Source organism: Empidonax traillii, unplaced genomic scaffold (assembly GCF_003031625.1).
Source record: "Empidonax traillii isolate 1590-97213 ecotype Southwest subspecies unplaced genomic scaffold, ASM303162v1 scaffold1643:size83958, whole genome shotgun sequence".
Lineage (NCBI taxonomy): Eukaryota > Metazoa > Chordata > Aves > Passeriformes > Tyrannidae > Empidonax > Empidonax traillii.
In genome coordinates this window covers 40837-58536 of record NW_020956836.1, presented here as the reverse complement: position 1 = coordinate 58536, position 17700 = coordinate 40837, and the positions used below count along the sequence as shown (strand labels likewise).

Genomic DNA, 17700 nt, shown 5'->3' with positions numbered 1-17700 from the left:
AAGAGATTTGGAGTCAGATATAGACTTTAATTTCTCTTGATTATGTTGTTAACTGAGAGATAGAGAAGGTAGAATCTATGCTAGCAAAAATTTATTGCTATTTTATTAATATAGAATTTTTTATAGATCAAGTAGTGCTAATCATAATATATAACCAGTAAGTTAAACCAAAGATTTTGCCAGGAGAGAAAAGAATTATCTTATGGATCAAAATTCCAAATTCAACATAAAACAAGAATGTACTCAAAATTGTCTGTCAGTGGACTTTCTCCTGCACACCACACTCCTGCAAAGTTTACATCACTCAAAAACTGTTTCTGTGGCTTTCATTTATAGTAATTGTTATGACTGTTTAATTTAATTGTTCGTTATCATTATGCAATTATTCTTAACTGGATGTTTCTCAGATCATAAGCAGCTCTGTGCAATCAGTTGTTCATAACTGGTATTTTTAAACTATTCTTTGTCCGCTGAAAAGAATAAGTTAGCTCTAAGACAGTGGATGAAAGGTTTCCAGAAGAATATCAAAGTTACTTCTCTTCATGAATGTTGGCTTTTATTATTTGCTCAAATAGAGAATTTAAAAGTTGAGACCAAATTCTGGGTCATATATACTTAAATTGAAACTTGATAACTTTTTCCTGTTCTGTTTGCAAATGAAGCCAGTGCTTTTTCCCCAGTTCATTGAATACTAATACTTTTTCTGTGATAAATGGAAATAGAAAAGGATTTACACATTCTGAGCTAATCTAAAACTTTAAATAGTAAATCTTCTTTCAGTCTTCAAAAGCTGAATAGAGGAGATTCACATGTTCTTAGATTTGCTCCGAACCCTTCAACCTTTCCCTTATATTAAACAGCAATCAGATAAAAAAAGAATAACCAATTAAAAAAGCTGTATATAGCTTCAATTTTAGAATGGAGATCTGCAATTACCTAGAATTTTTTTCCTCTTCTAAATGTCAAAATTGGCACTGTACCAAGATGGAAACTTACCCAGAGCAAAGAAATGGGAATTTTTGCAACTCCATTTTTATTTTGCATCTTATAACAAATGTTTTTGCAAGCACACAGAAGCAGGTTTCTGCCTCTTGGGGTGAAATTTAAGTAGCATACAAATTCAATTCTCTAGTGAGGATTATCTGCCATACATACCCTTTATATGAACAGCTGTACACTTATATAAGTCCTACTTTGTTTCAAAGCTAATATCAGAGTATGAAAATCTAAATGGATCAAAAGTTGATTATATTTATTGTAATTTTCTTCCAAATGTCCTCTTGGCTGAAAACTTCTGGAACCATCATATGTTGCATTTATAATACAGTTAGCTGAACAGGTCAGTGTTTTTACCGTGCTGTTATCTGAGCCCACAGATGTGCTACTGTGATAGAAATAAAGTAAGGCTGTGTTGCAAGAGCATGACAATGAGAAATAATGAAATTGATACTAATCCATATGTTTGAGGTTTTTTAATTGGAGAAAAGTGTGGATTATTCTCAAGGTCGAGAAACCAGTCATGCTAACTTCCATGTAAACAGATGTGTCATAAATAGACTTACATAATGCATCTACCTCTATGAGGTATCTACCCTTATATATTATTAGAAGTTTGCAAGTTTCTGTGACGTGAGAACTGTTATACTTACTGTTTAAACAAAGAAGTTGTACCTCTGCAAAAACTAAAATTGTCATTAAGCAGAGTTGGAACACTGTTTATAATAACATATTATGCAATTGCTTTTGTGGGAAGAAAAATATTCAACTAGATTTTTTGTCTTCTCTGCTTCTGCAGTGAAAAAGATTCTCAAGCACAATACAGATTCTCAAATACTTTCTAGCATAAAGGACAAGCATTTCATCATACTATCAAAATATATTCAATAGCACATAATAATCACCCCATGAAAACCTCAGCAACTGCAGTAGGCAAACTCATCACATGTCTGTATAAGCATGTGGTGACTGGTTTATTACTGTGAGGTTGTTTTATTGCTTTGCACTTTCTGTCTTGTAATAAATTTTCTAAAGCAAAAATGATTTCCAAATCTACAAAAGCAGAAAGTTTTATTTGATGTGAGATTTGATATGACAGCCATTTGAGAGATCATCAAGGATGTTTCCGCAATGATAAGGGAACATAAACTTGTCAGCAATGCAATGTGTAAGATTTTTCCCATGAATAATTATTTTGAAAGAGAATGAGACCACTGTATTTTTTACTTGGTTATTGAGAACTGGAAGACTTTGTAATAAAATATTATCCTTTTCATTATTCTGAGGTAGCAGGTTTTGTCAATTTCATTTAACACAAACATTGGTACAGTTATATAAAATACAAGTTTGGAATTACTTGAAAAATAATGCACGATGCTCAAAAGAGAAGGCAAGATCTTCATCTCTGCAGTACAAGTAGCTCTGATCTATAGACAGGTGATGAACTGCTTATACTATACTCTCTAGTCTCCTTGCCACCCAGGAAGTGTCTGTGTCTCAGATGTTTGATGGTTCTTATATTCTGTCAGCAGTTGCTCCCAGAAATTCAACTGCATAGACTAATACTCCTAAAGTTGACTATTTGAATGCAAGTAGATCAAAGACGCAGAATGGAAATGCTGAAAAAAGACGTGATGTCCTTTTTCAGAATAGACAGAGAGATTAAGGAAGGAACCATTAACTGTAACAGCTGTGTCTCTGAAAATAATAGTGAAAACAGTAAAAGCATCCTTGATGTAATTTGTATGAGAGATCCATCTTTCTTTTTTCTCCTCACCAGAATTCAGCAATTAATCACTAATATTAATGTGTTTTCTGGACATAAGAAATTCTGCCACTGGCTAGAAAATAATTAGAAGGAACCAACACTCTGAAAAGTTTTAGATTTTTTTTGTATAAGATCTATTCTCATTCATTTACAAGACCTGGGTCTGTGCAGGACATTCTCTTTGAGTAAGATTTTCCAGGGTGCTCGTTACACCCCAGTATAAGCACTTAACATGAGAACAGGATGAGCTCGCTTTTTGTAAGTGTTCATCTGGAACAGCCTCAGTTCTGTGGATATACAGGAATGTGTCAGCATTTCATGTTCAGTAGAATTGTGAGGACCAAGCCTGTATATGCAGGCTTTCCAACAAGTTGGTGTTAGTCATTCTGCTATTCTGAAACTAATTTTATAGAAATATTTGGAGACTGAATCTCATCAGGTCTGTCTAAATGAAGACACAGAGGAATACTATCCAATTAGAAGATGTATATGTTTAAAGAGCATGGAAAAACAGTTCTAAATGCTGAAGTGGTCACTTATTAAGAACTAAGGTGACCTTGAATTAATTCAGAGTAACCTATTGTGACATTGAATTGATGAATTTTTTACCAAGGCTGATTTAATTTTGAATCAGCACCCACACAACACTTTTATATGGCCTAATTAATCCATTTTTAAAGTTAACTTGAATTAATCTTCCTGATTGTTCCTACATAGAAAAGCTATCTAAGGGAGAAATTTCAGACAGATTGTGGCAGCTAGGTAAAATTAAACTTTTATGGTCTGTCTTGAAGCAGATTAAAATGTCACTGGAAAACTTCTAATAGATTGCAATAAATTTTGAAACTCAAAATCTGTAAATACAGATCACAAATGAGAACAAAACATCAGGTTTTATGTTAATAATAAGTTTATAAATAGCCTATCAGCTTAGTGACATTATAATTTGAATTATGAATTATAGATATTTTATTTAAATCAAAGTGTTAAGTTTTATGTTTTGAAACAAAGAACTTCACAGTGAGAATCAAGAAGCATTTTGGGTTCCCATTGTTTCTTTTGCAGGAGGATATCTCTCCCTAGCTCTAAACTCATCTTTTTTTATCTTTAGCTGCATTTGGTCATTCCATTGCCTTACCTTGAGTTTATTGATGCTCTAGATTTGTTTACAGTTAGGAATTACTGAGACTGAATCTCAATTAGCTTTGCATTATGATGAGGGTTACTTGGACTCACCTTAAAGTCCGCCTCCTCAGAAGACAATTGCAAATTCTCACAGCTACCAACACAGTGAAAAAAGAAGAGTTGACTCAGTTTGATTTTTATGTAACATCTAAATATCAGCTACATGTTAATAACACTTGAACTTTATTATCTCAGTCTTCAAATTGCTGAGAACCTTTGATTATTATGTAAGCCTCAGCTGTGCCACAACCATGAATATGCTTTATAGAGCTCATTGATAGACTCTTATTTAAAATCTGTAATCCTGAAAATCAATTAGTAAAATGATTCCTTGCCAATCAACGATGAAAATCCCTGTTTAAAGTATAAGATCAGACCAAAAGCATTATTTTAGAAGATTTTAATGTCCAAAATAGTCTGCCAAAGAGGTTCCATAAAGCTTAAGCTTTTTACGTAGATAAGGCCCACTACCACTCAAACACTGAATTTTTGGGATCCTAGATCCCTGGTTTTGAAACAGGGAAAACTGCTGGAATAGTGTTCTGTTCCAACAAAAACTTCATTAGGATCCAGAAACTTGAATAACAATTCCTCTCTGCCAAACATGATTTGAGTAGAATTAAGCAAGCACCAACATCAGGCCCTTGACAAAATGCAGCTGTAATTACTTTACTTCTAAAATTGTGGAGACAGTGATAGCTCCTCTATACCTGGGTAGTCCCCAAGGGATTTAGATTGCAGTCTTTCAGAGTCCTCTTCAACTGGAAAGACTCAGCATTATAGCTTCCACTTCCCAGGAAGGCAGTAGGACTACTGATTTACAGAATAACATAGGTGGAACACCAGCTGCTTGTTCCTCTTGAATTTGCACAAATCCGCCAGTACAAGGGTCATTGGTACAGGAGGTTAATAAACAAGATTCATCTATTTGATATAAAGGTTGGTTTCTGTTTCAGAAACCTTTTTATGTAAAACACTTCAAAATGATTACTGGGTAAAATGTAGATATAATTGTAGACAAATTTTTAGACTATCAGGCACATCCAGTAATGTTTGCAGCTCTTGTGGGTCACGCATATGCACAGAACTAAGTTTAATATCTGGAGAGCTCTGCAGTTCATAGTGGAGGGATGTTTCCTATTGTCACTGAAGAGATGGTTTGTGAACATAGCTTCAAATACTGGCACTCAACACAAATCTTGTTCAAGATGTGTAAAGTCCACCCTAAATTTTGGTTCACAAACATTATTAGACATCTTCCATCACACTCGATAATGTGCCCTCTGAGCTTGGAATGTTTGTTTACATCAGAAGTGGATGAGCAAAATTCTTTTAGGGAATACACTAAGCAAAAATTGTGAGTCCTGAGAGAGACCCCAGAAATAGAGAAGGATCTGTGGCAAAAGAATGAGTTGAAGGATGAGCACAAGTTAACAATGGGTAAGGTAATCCACAGATGGGGGTTTTTTTAATTAATACATTAATTGGTTCCTAATGTTAATCCTAAAAATAATTTCCCTAGCAAATTATGAAAGAAACACGTTTTCTATAAATGCAGGGATAGATTGGTCTAACTAAACATATGAGGGTCACAGCCTATGGAGAAGAAAAGGACTATGAAAAAAATTATTACTTAGAATGTTGGTTTCCATCCAGCAATGAAAATCCAATTTGCCTAAATTTGCAAAATGAATCCAATTAGTAATGTTGGATAAGGAGTTCATTCCCTATCCCTGGGTCCAAATATTTTGTTAGAACTAGATTCAATGACTCTAAACATTTATAAATATATATTAAATTTGTGTCAAGACAAGTGAAAAAAAAATGCATGTATTTATATTAGTCTCTGAGTGATTTAGTCACAAATAAAATACCAATGTCTATTACCTTAATGAACATTGTTAAGTTCATTTTGCACTTTAGGTTGACTGGTATATCTTCTTAAATCACACTGCAAAAAAAAAGAAAAAAAGTACATATCATGTATTTCCATGACATACCTTGTCAAGTCAAGTTGTAAACAAAATGTAATTCTTCAGCAGTTTTCTGAGTCAGAGATTATTTATCTTTGTATCAGATGAATGGCTATTACTTCAAATCCCTCTTCAACTTTAGGAAAGTAATTGCTGTCTTACTTTTTATCAACAGTAGTTTTGGTTTTAGAAATTTTATCTGAAAAACAGGCATCCTGATGTTGGAATCAGTTCATATTTCTATCATCAGTATAGTCAAGTCCAGGAGAAAAATCACAATTATGTGATTTTTTAATTAGTGACACCAAATGTTGTCAAATATTTTAAGAAGACAGTCTATTGAGCTCCTACAGTTCATTTCTTGTTTCTCTTATTCCCAGAACTGTGCAAATTCAGGGTGAAGAAGTCATTCTAATTTAGCTTTATCTTTCATTGTAAGTAGCACACAGGCACAGATCTGATCTTTCTGATAGTAAGCACTTAGATAAGAGCATATCTGCTCCATGGTAAATCAGAGAGGAACTTCTCCAGTGGGTTACTCATCCCTTCAAAATCTGAATTGCCTCCTAGAATTATGTCATGTGGCTAGAGCTAAACCCAGAAGGTAGTGTCTCCAGTGTCTCATGTTAAGCAGGGTGAATTTGGGTCTATCAGGGTTTGTCAAGTAGTTCAAGTTTATCAAACAATTCAACTCTGCCTCTTTACTGGGTTTTTACTGTCATAAAAGAAGTGTTGCTCTTCCCAGCAGAAAAAGTTCTCACTGATGAATTTAATTGTGTGTACATAATGCAACCCATATAAAAAACAAAACAAAACAAAAAAAACAAACCACACCCAACCACCAAACACTTGCCTTTATTTAATAAAGATTGCAGTTAGAATGATAACTGAAATGAAGAAATAACTTGTATAATTCAAACACCAGTTTAATTTTCATTAGCTGCTTAACTGCCTTATCATTCACTGTTTCCCTCCTCTCCCCTCTCGTCTCCTCCCCTCCTTTCTCCATCCCATGCCTTCACAGCTGAATAAATCCATGGTATTAACTTCCAGTTACTTGGTATCCATTGTTATTAACATAATAAGATCCTTCATTGTTTTTACCTTCTTCTTTGGGTTCTTTTGTTTTGTTTGTTTGCTGTTTTGGTTTTTTTCAGTTTATAAATGTGCTGGTATGTAAAGTTTAAACCAATCTTTTAGCAACTGACAGTTATTTAGAAGCAATTATTTTCTTGCAGTATGTTGAAACTACGTTAGTTGAATGTACTGGACATTCAGAAATGAGTTGACAGAGGACATATGTCTTGTCAACTTGTCATGTGCCTGTGTGACCAGCACACAGCATATCCTACCATGACACTGTCAGTGTCTATTAGGCAATATCAATAAAATCCAGTTTGATTTTGCTGCCCACTAAATACCACTGCAGTCTCATGTAATTACCACTGCAATGTTGGAAAATCCAATAAGTTTTGGTCCTTCTTATAGATAATTTCTTGAATGATTCATCCATTTGCTCCTATGTTTCAGTAATAAAACACATCATGCTACTACTGGCCTCCTTTGAAAACTCAATGCTAGCAAAATTGCAAAGCTTATGTGCTCTGATCATTGCTATGCTTTTTTGAAAGTGTCTGTATTACCCCTTATGTGTGTCTCACCGTTACATCTTGCATGGTTTTACTGTCTAACAGAAAGAATTTTTTGTACTGAATTTTTGGTGAATGTCACTTTGGGGATATTCACACATTTATGCATGAGAATTACACTGTTTGTGTGCAGTGACCATAACACAGAATATAACATTCTTCTATAAATATACATCTTGTTTATGCATTAGCCTTCTTACTAGACAATGCAAGAGCCAGTCAGCAAAATACAGAATTTTTATGCCTTAAATGGCTGTGTCATCTATCACATTCAAGCTAAAAGACAGAAATAATAAATTTCACCTTCTGTTGAAGAATTGGTTTTCTTAGAATAAAGATCTCATTCACTGAGCTTTGTTGTTATGTTTCAAAAAGTGCACTGACTTCGATAAGAAACAGATCATAGCTGGTTTCAACCAGTTCTGTTCTTTTGATTTTATACATATATTTACTGTGGTGATATTTTCCCCTCTAATAACATTAAATAAAATGAGAGTGATCTTCTATCACTATTGTTTTGATACAACTACAACGTGTTTTATACTAAGAAAGTGTCATTAGAGACATGTATTACTGACTTTGTACTGATACTATTTTTGTTCTACTGATAGAAACACTGATTTCTTTTGTGTATTTAGCAAATTTCCTGGGTGAGTTGTGACCTCAAATACACATAAGAAATAGAACAACCTTCTGGGTGTTTTTAGCTCACCATTGAGCATTATTTTTGAGAAAAGGTGTATTTATTCTTGTAAAATAAATCTATTTTACCTTTCAAGACCTTGTTGGAGAAGTGCCAATATATATGAAAAAGAGCTGTTACGGAGATCAGGCAATCTGAATTCTCATGGATATAATAAAAATATTTTTGCAAGTATTTCACTCTGCTACCCAAACATCTTTAGATAACTTATTATCTGACAGACCCTATGCTAAAATGGATATGAAAACTTGGATGGTCTTTGCAAAGATAATCAATTAATGGCATCGTATCACAGACACTTTGAAAGTGGTTTTGAGAGCTGCTTTCTAAACATTCTTCATTGTCTTTTATTATTCAAGACACAAAATAAGATGCAAAAGAAGCACACTTTTTTCCCTATCTGTGCATTGCCTATACAAAGCTAGAAACATGTCATTTTAAGCGGATCTTTTTAGATATATAGAATTAAAGTGGTAGTGATACTTCTTGTGTACTTGTAATGCACGTATAAAAGTTTTCTCCTCTTTTTTTCCCCCTCCTTCTTCCCATTAAGCATTACATTTTCTGAGAATGGCAGTAGCATGACTGTACAGCATGCTCAATAAGAAAGGAGTTTAAAAGAATTTATTAAAAAGAAAAAGAAAGAAAAAGATAAGTTTAATTTTTGACCCAAAAATGCTGGTTTGAATAGCCAGTATCTAAACATGGACCATGTTGAGAATTTAAGAAACCAGTATTTGTTCTCCTGCATAGGCCCTCAGCACACAGCTTTGGTATTAAAAGAAATAATATATAATTAAATGTCAGTTGCACAGTGCCACAAAGCACAAGGACTTAAATCCTTTTTTTTTTAGATAGTATGACAGCATAAATTTGTGATATTTGTAGAGAGTTCCACACCATTTCCATTCTGAATCTGCCAGTGCTTTGTCTGGACAGTTTGTCATACATATTTTATGAAATATTAAGTAAAAGGGTCTAAATTGTCTGATAGGAAAAGAAGCAGAGTAAAAGGGGAAATACCCACTTCAATTCCTCACCCTTTAGTAAGTGAAAAAATCTTTGGCTACCCAGTCATTGGAGCAAATGTCTTCGTTCTTTTATGATTTTGTTTTGTTTGCTGAACCAAAACACAGCATGTGCTTTCCTGAGAAGAAATCAGAAATGAGTGCACATTCTTTGTTTGTAATTGCTTATCAAATAGTAGTTTGTAATGCTATGATTGCCTGAATTTTTGCGGGTTTTTGAATTTTTTAATTCTGTTAGTACGGCCTCTAGGTGAAGAAATTTGATTCACACAAGAAAATATCCTTAATAAAAATTGTTTCTTCACATACCTCTGTAATTTTCCCTTAATAACCAAACTGTATTGCTAAAAAAGTTTTCTTTTTAATGAATATTTTATTTGGTGACTTGCACTGAAAATAGCTATCCGAGCCTTATAGAAAGAAGACTTTAATCATTGTAACACATAAACACAAACACCTTTATACTCTCCATGATTAGCAAATTTTATTACAGGCTGCTTTCCTGCTTTCTGCTAAAGAATTGAAAATGCCAGGACAGTGCTCTTGCAATGTTCCTTGCATTTCTTGAAACCAGCTCTCTGTGTGACATGCATGTCACTTAGACATCAAGAGCAAAAGAAGCTCCATGGAATATTTTTATAATTTATACAATAATTACAGAATGTGCTTTGCATTTCCACTAGATAAATCCTAAACAACTTCACACAAACCTTGAATTCAGGGGGTTTTGTTTGTTTCTTTGTTTTCCAGAACTCTTGGCTGTTCTCTCTCCAAACTGATTTCTATCCTGGCAAAAAATGTTTTAAAGCAATTATGTCTCTTTTTTTGAGCAGAAAAAGTTCCTGTTCCTTTCACAAAGCACAAACCAAAGAAGTGAACACCTTACATTCAGCTATCCCAAAATGCAAATATTCTGGGAGAAGTAGGGCTATAATACTGAGAGGAATAATAGATTTCAGTGTGAAATTGCCAATAATTTCTCATCTTGTGCTACAAAGATGTCCCATTGAGCCTTCTAGCTAAAATTTTGTTGATATGTGAAACCTGGCTTGTGATCATGCTAGAGATTTCTGCTGTTATAACTCATTTAATGGGAATAAAATTATACAGATGTTTTCTGAAACTACATGGAACTGACTCATGGCCCCAGTTTGGAAGCCATAAACATTAATCATCTCTTCCTTGTTTTCCTAGCTCCTGTTCGCTACTTTCAATGTGTCTTCCTAAATGGACCTAATGGATTTGGGCTGCAATTTCCCACTAATCCCCCTTCAAATAAGGAAGAAAAGACTCACTCAAAGACTTCCAAGAGAAAGACAAGGAAACCGGGGCAGTAGAGAGACTGAGTCCTGTGATCACTGACATTTTGCACTTTATCTTTTCTGCTGAGGTCCACAGTAGCTACAGTGGTACTTGTCATTGCAAGAACATGATCCACTTGCACAAATGCACCTGTATAAAATTTCCATGGGGCAGAGGCAGAACAAGCAGTAATGAACTGTTTAACAAAAAGAAACACAAAAGTGCCCCGTTTCTCATGGAAATGCTGCAATGCTAACAAAGCATTGACATGACTGTGTGTGTGAGCATGTGTGTGTGTTTTACTGCCTCTTTTGCTCTTCTTGTTTTTCTTTACCTACATGCTCAGCATTGAAGTGAGTCTGTTTTCCATTTAATCTTATCTAAGTGGAGAAATGTTGAATGTAGCTCTTATATCAGCAAGATTGTGAGACTTGCTGCAATCCTAAATCATTTCTTCTTAGAGTTCAATCAAATTGCTGACAGGGAAAAACCTCACTAAGTCATGAAAATGTGCTCTGTGACTGGTTCTATTTTTATGTCTCATTGACCAGTGTAGCCTGAAGCTCACACTTACTTGGAACAGCTCAATATACTACCAGTAAGTTGACTCCCCAGGTCACATTCATGATGAATATTTCTATTTTACTTGAAACTGTAAAGGCATGGACTGTTTGCCCTGCCTGTTGGTGAAATACAAACTCGTCTCCTTTTAAAGCCCAAAGTGAGAAGAGAAAGTGAAACCACAAGGCAAAGTTTAGGAAACCCAGAAACTAATGAAATAGTTATAGCACCTTTAAGTTTTCTTCTGTGGCTAAATCAGATTGACTTGCAGTGAAAATGTTGTAAATGGAGAATATACCAGCCAACCACTGGCTGTTAGCATAAGTCAAATGAAAAGCTGGGATGTGAGATGCAATTCATGAAACTAAGGCAACCCAAATTTCCTATAGGTAAGCATGCAAATTGATACTATCTTAGATCAGTGAACAAAAAATAACAACAAAAAAGCCAAACCAAAACCAAAACAGACAAACAATCAGAAAACGGAAACAGGAACACCTGAAATAATCCAAGTAGCTTATTTTACTAGATGAAATGAAAGGGCTTCCTTATAGCACAATACTGTAGATAAGTTACAGAACTGAAAGACACACCAGTTCTCAACCTTCTTTTGTGCTTTTCTGTAGAAATAATGAATTTGTTGCCTTAAGAAAGAGACAAGATGGCATTTGATCCATGTAAAAGGCACATGACTGAAAACTGGCATCTCACCTATCTGTGGCTGGCAATGTAAATAATCATGCATTTTTGCAAGCTGCTATTTGCTTGTATTTCTTTACTGTATTTTTGCATTTAATCTAGGATATATGCAGCAGTTATCTTAGTTATATAGTTTCTTGGTGAAGCAGCATGATTTTCTTTGTACAACTTGACTCCTTGTGGAGTCTGAACACACCAAAAACTATATACAACTTTTTTAGTTTTAGTATAGTTGAAGATAACATTAACCCTTTCCCTCATCTCCTTTCCCTGCCCATCCATTTCTCATCTTCATCAAATAATTGACTCACATGAGTTTTGGGCAACTGATTCTTTGACAGATTAGTGCAGCTCAGAAAGCTTTGCTGTTACACTGCTGGGTCAGGTTGGTACTCTGTGGCTACTGGTCATGGCCTTACATGAACTGGGTTCTTGGTCTTAGTGCACTCTGATATTGCACAGGTCCTGTGCTGCAAAAACTGTCATTGCCACAAGCAGTTTAGGCAGTGGTGTGCAGAAAGAGGTAGGAGCAGCTAGGAGTAGCTCCTCCCGTGTAGGAACACACTGCAGACAAGTGTTCATGGTGAATGCCCCCACAGCCCTTTGTGAAATCTTCTCTGGATGTAGTGCTACCAACAGAACACATGATAATCTTTAGTTTTCTTTCAATGTTGCTTTTTATATTTCCAGTTACTTTGTCCTTCCCAATTTGTGATTTTGTATATATTATCATGGATATTATTGCCCTAGGTTTTTACTGTGAAAGCTGTCTTAAAATTAACATTATAACTTTCTGAAAAGTCAGTTAAGTCAAGATTTTATCTAATGCAAATAATCAGTACAAAATTTTAATATACTATAAGCCTTTATTTTTTTCAGTTTCTTTCGGCAAAATAATTTTTTCTCATTATAGTTAGCCTTAATCCTTTCTTCCTATCCAAGATGGGAGATGACAAGAATTTATTCTGGGTCTCATTTCCATAATGTTTCAATTAGCTATCTGAAAGCTTTGGAAATATAAACAATTATTATAATTGAATAAGGGATATAAAATCAGTCATTTATTGTTGTTTCCAAATCTTAGTCACTGCCTCAAAAAACTGGAGAAATGGGCCTACTCTCAAAGTGGGAAGCATTATTCTCTTTAAATTCACCTGGAAAGTTTTTAAAAATTTACTTGATTTGCATGTTTTTACTCAAATTAGCCTGAAGTATTGCAAAATCATATGCTGATTGTTATACATTTTGGAAAATAAAAAATATAAACCTTGTTTCAGTGGCTGTGATATGTTGTTCTGTGAATTCAAAAGTGGAGGACAAGGGTTTACATGTGTAAGTTTAAAAAAATTTGATTATAAAGATGCAATTAGGCTGGAAAAAATTATTCATTCATTCATTGCATTTTTTCCTAATGAGCTTTTAGCAATACTTGGCTAGCTTTTTTGCACACTTTGTAAATTACAATCTGACACAGAGAAAGCTAAATTGCTGCTGCAGTAATTCAAGGTAGGATTTCATCTGTACTAAATCACATATGTTCATCAAAGTGATTATTTAAAATACAACTGTACAACCAATACAGACAAAGCTTTGATCTCCAGTGACTAGTCTGTAGTTCAGACAACTCAGAAAATTACCATCAAGAAGCTGAGAGAGCAAAAAATTGTGAGATTCTTCCCCTCTCACACCCCTCAGGAGGTATGGTTTGCCTTTATCAGCAATTGCTAAAACAGATGAGATAGCGTGGGAACGAGACTCCAACCTGAAGACCATACAACTGCAATTGCACAGCTCTGCACTGGGGCTCAAGAGTCCTTTACCCTGTGGAGTTTGGTGAACCATCCCAAGTGCAAGGTCTGTCTGTTGGCATTTTGTCTGCACACCTTTCTCTGAGATGCCAAAATCCTACTGAAGTCAACAGGAACTGGACACCTGCACACCATAGACTGGCAGAGTTAATCACTAAAGAAGCCTCTTACACAGACTTTCTGACCACGTTTCAGTAAATGGGGCAATGAGTAAATTTCCAGCAAGTCCAGTGAGATCAGTTTTGTACTGCTGTCTACCCCAGAGCTATCTACTTTCACTGGTGCAGTCCTCAGACCCCATCTGCAGTCCTCAGTCCCCCTTCAGCGTTTCACACTTCTACACATGGCACAGCTGGAGTCCAATTTTGTCCATTTTAAGACCTTTCTGCAAATGGGACCTTTTCTCAGTGGCTCATTTATATTGTGCCAGTTACTGAGGGGTGGTCAGAGTGTTTGTATAAAAAACTTCTCTACTGATTAACTGTGCCAGCGTACAGAGTGCAGGTGCCCAGGTGCTGGTCAGGGCTGCAGGGCAGCCCCTGTGAGGAGCAGCTGGGGCTGCCTTGGGTTGGAGTTGGCTGGTTCCAGTCAGCTCCAATGCACTCCCTTCAGGGCACAGAGGAGCTCTGCAGCCATGATGGCGGTACCTTGAGAAAAGTATTTGTAAGGAAGCTTTGGAAATGTCACAAAGAGAGGAGGACAGAACAAAAAGAGGAAGGAGCAGATGAAGCACCAAGGTCAGAAGATGAGGAGGAAGAGGAGCTGCTCTACACCAGGGCAGAGATCCGCCTGCAGCCTGTGGAGCACCCCTGCTGGAGCATGCTAAAAGTGTGAGAAGGACAGAGCAGTGGAGAGGAACCACCTTGTAACAACAATACTGCTGTAGATTAGTGTGAAGGAGTGACACTGATCTTGAGAAAGGGGAAGGGAGAGGCCTTGATTTAATGTTTGTCTTTCTGTTTCCCACTATCCAAATCAGCAAGTACTTTTTTATGACCTAATTTTCCCTGAGTCCTCTTTGTCCACCACAACAATTAGTAACCAGTCTGCTAGTCTTTAGCTCGACCCACAAGCTTTCTCATTCCTTTTCTTCCTATTTTCTCTCCCTTAGGGAATAAGCGAGCGAGCATGTGGGTGGGAGTTCAGTTGTTAACCATCATAACTGCGTGTTACACAGATCCATACACTCTTACTAAATGTCAACAAACTGCTATTTGTTCCACATTTAGGGTCTCCTCTTAGAACACAAGACAGAACATACCTAACATTACTGCAAAGATTTATCCCACTGACCCCCCAACTCTAGAGCTACTGCTATATTTTTTATACACAGCCATTTATTACTTAGTATAATCTAGTTTAGATGCCAAATTCTCTATGACAAAATTGTATGGCAAGTGGCTTTAAGACAACATAATAGAGGTGCAGTAAGCATGGTTGCAGAGGGATGTCTTTATCTGCTAGGATATAGGCACTCAGGAGAGTAGCTGAAAGACTTTCCTATCTTAATACTTTTCTTCCACCACTCAGTGTAGTAAGAAATGAGTGACTTACTGCCTTAGGAAGAACACTGGTTGTTTAAGCTGTTTTGAGCTTAAGACAGGCAACAGCCTTCAGTTACATACCATTAGCAGCACTTCTTTCCAGGGATTGAAGACTTTAGAAGCCAAGAACAAAAGCAAAAGTCTTACATGAGTAGTACTGGTGAAAGTGAAGGTGTGAGGGGCTGCTATTTGACAAAATAAGAGGAAATATCAAATGTCTTAGGAGGGTTCCTAGGCAGGAATCATACATAAAAGAAGAAAAATTTGCTAAAAATTCATCTTTAAGAAGGTGATATATCTGCCACCTTTTAGTTCTTCAGAAGGAAGAAACACAAAGGTAACTGGAAATATGAAGCATGTATTATTTACACACCTGAAAAGGTAACTAGATCTCTAGCTTGTAAACCAACTATTTATACTTAGTGAAGTTCTCCAGAAATTTCCAATTACCCAAATACTTAGGAGGTCATATTATCCACCTGTAGGCAAAACAGAGTGTACTTCTCAATGCAGAATTCTTAGCCATTCAATTTAACCATGAAATAACATTACATTTTTCAGGTTTTCTCTTGGTTTATGGGTTTCTGTATATGTACATTGTTTGTGATACATACTCTATACAACAATCTGTTCTGAAGACCTCACATCACAAGGATTGGAATAGTTAATGTTGTAAATCAGGAGTTTTCTTCAGTTTCCAGTCTTGTCTTTTATGATGATATTTATTATGATAGAAATTAGTAAAATTTTTAGAATGCATTTTACTTTGCCTGGTCCAAAAGCCCAGCAATTCAATTTATTCAGTAATGCTACCTTTGGAAAGGTATGGCAAAAAATGTACTTTCCAGATACCACTTTTATTATGTATCTCTTTTACCAATACTCACTAGATAAAATACATTTAAAACGTTAACCCTTTTTCTTTCAGTGAGTTGTTTATTCTCAAAGGGAAAAATATGTTCTTGCTCAAATGACCATACCGACCCCTGTGTTCCCTTTGACTTGATTCTTGTTCTATGTTAAGAAAAACCTAAGTGGTCCCATTTTTTTTCTCCACTCACTGTAGGAGAAGACCGAGTTCAAAACCATTTAAGGAACCTGAAGGTGCACCAGTCCATGGGACCTGACAAGATACATCCCTGGGTCCTGAAAGAACTGGCCAAAGAAGTGGTTAAGCCACTATCTATCATATTTGAGAAGTCATGGCAATCTGGTGGAGTTCCCATTGACTGGAAAAGGGGAAACATACCCATTTTTAAAAAGGGAAATAAGGAAGAACCAGGGAACTACAGGTCAGTCAGTCTCACCTCAGTGTCTGGCAAGATCATGGAGCAGCTACCCCTGGAAACTATGCTAAGGCACATGGAAAATAATGAGGTGATTGTTAACAGCCAACATGGCATCACTAAAGTCAAATCAAGCCTGACAAATTCATTGGCCATCTACAGTATGGTTACAGCAATGGCAAATGAGGAAAGAGCAAGAGGTCTCACCTACCTGGACTTGTTTAAAGTCACTGTCCCACATGACATCCTTGTCTCTAAACTGGAGAGACATGGATTTGACAGGTGGGCCACTGGGTGGATAAGGAATTGGCTGGAGGGTCACACTCAAAGTGTTGCCGTCAGCAGCTCAATGTCCGAGTGGAAAGCAGTGACTAGTTATGTTCCTCAGGAACTGGTAATGGAACTGGCACTGTTTACCATCTTTGTTGGTCACATGGACGGTGGTGGGCTTGAGTGCACCCTCAGTAAGTTCACTGATGACACCAAGGTGTGTGGTACGGTTAACATGCTGGAGGGAAGGAGTAACACCCAGAGGGACCTTGGCAGGCTTGAGAGGTGGGCACAGGTGATCCTTGTGAAGTTTGACGAGGCCAAGTGCTATGTCCTGCACCTGGGTTGGGGCAATCCCAAGGATAAGTACAGGCTGGGCAGAGAATGGAGTGGGACTAGTCCTGGGGAGAAGGACTTGGAGCTGCTAGTGGACAGAAAACCCAGTATGACTTGGCAATGTGTGCTTGCAGCTCAGGAGGATAGTTGTATCCTGGGCTGCATCAAAAGCAGCATGACTAGCAGGTTGAGGGAGGTGATTCTCTCCCTCTACTCTGCTCTGGTAAGACCCCAGTTGGAATACTGCATCCATCTCTGGGGCCCCCAACACAAGAAGGATGTTGGCATGTTGGAGCAGGTCCAGAGGGGAAGCAGTAAGTTGACCACGGGGCTGGAACACATCTCCTATAAAGACAGGATTAGAGACATGGGGTTGTTCAGCCTGGAGAAGAGAAGGCTTCGGGGGTACCTAATAACAGTCTTCCAGTACCTGAAGGAGGCCTGCACGAGAGCTAAAGAGGGAGTTTTCACAACAGTGTGTAGTGACAGGACAAGGGGGAATGACTTTAAGCTGAAGGAGGTTAGGTTTAGTTTAGATATCAGAGAGAAATTTTTTACTGTGAGGGTTGTGAGGCTCTGGAACAGGTTGCCC

At 36.6% G+C, this 17700-nt stretch overlaps 1 protein-coding gene across 1 annotated transcript in view; it reads left to right on the top strand.

The window, feature by feature from the left end:
• Positions 1-17215, top strand: part of LOC114070647 — a gene marked incomplete at its 3' end in the record, with an annotated part of 21020 nt that extends 3805 nt beyond the window's left edge. The window contains exon 3 of the mRNA XM_027908176.1: positions 16283-17215. Within this exon, the coding sequence (XP_027763977.1) occupies positions 16283-17215 (933 nt within the window). The remainder of the gene's footprint in view (positions 1-16282) is intronic.
• Positions 17216-17700: the final 485 nt, after the last annotated feature.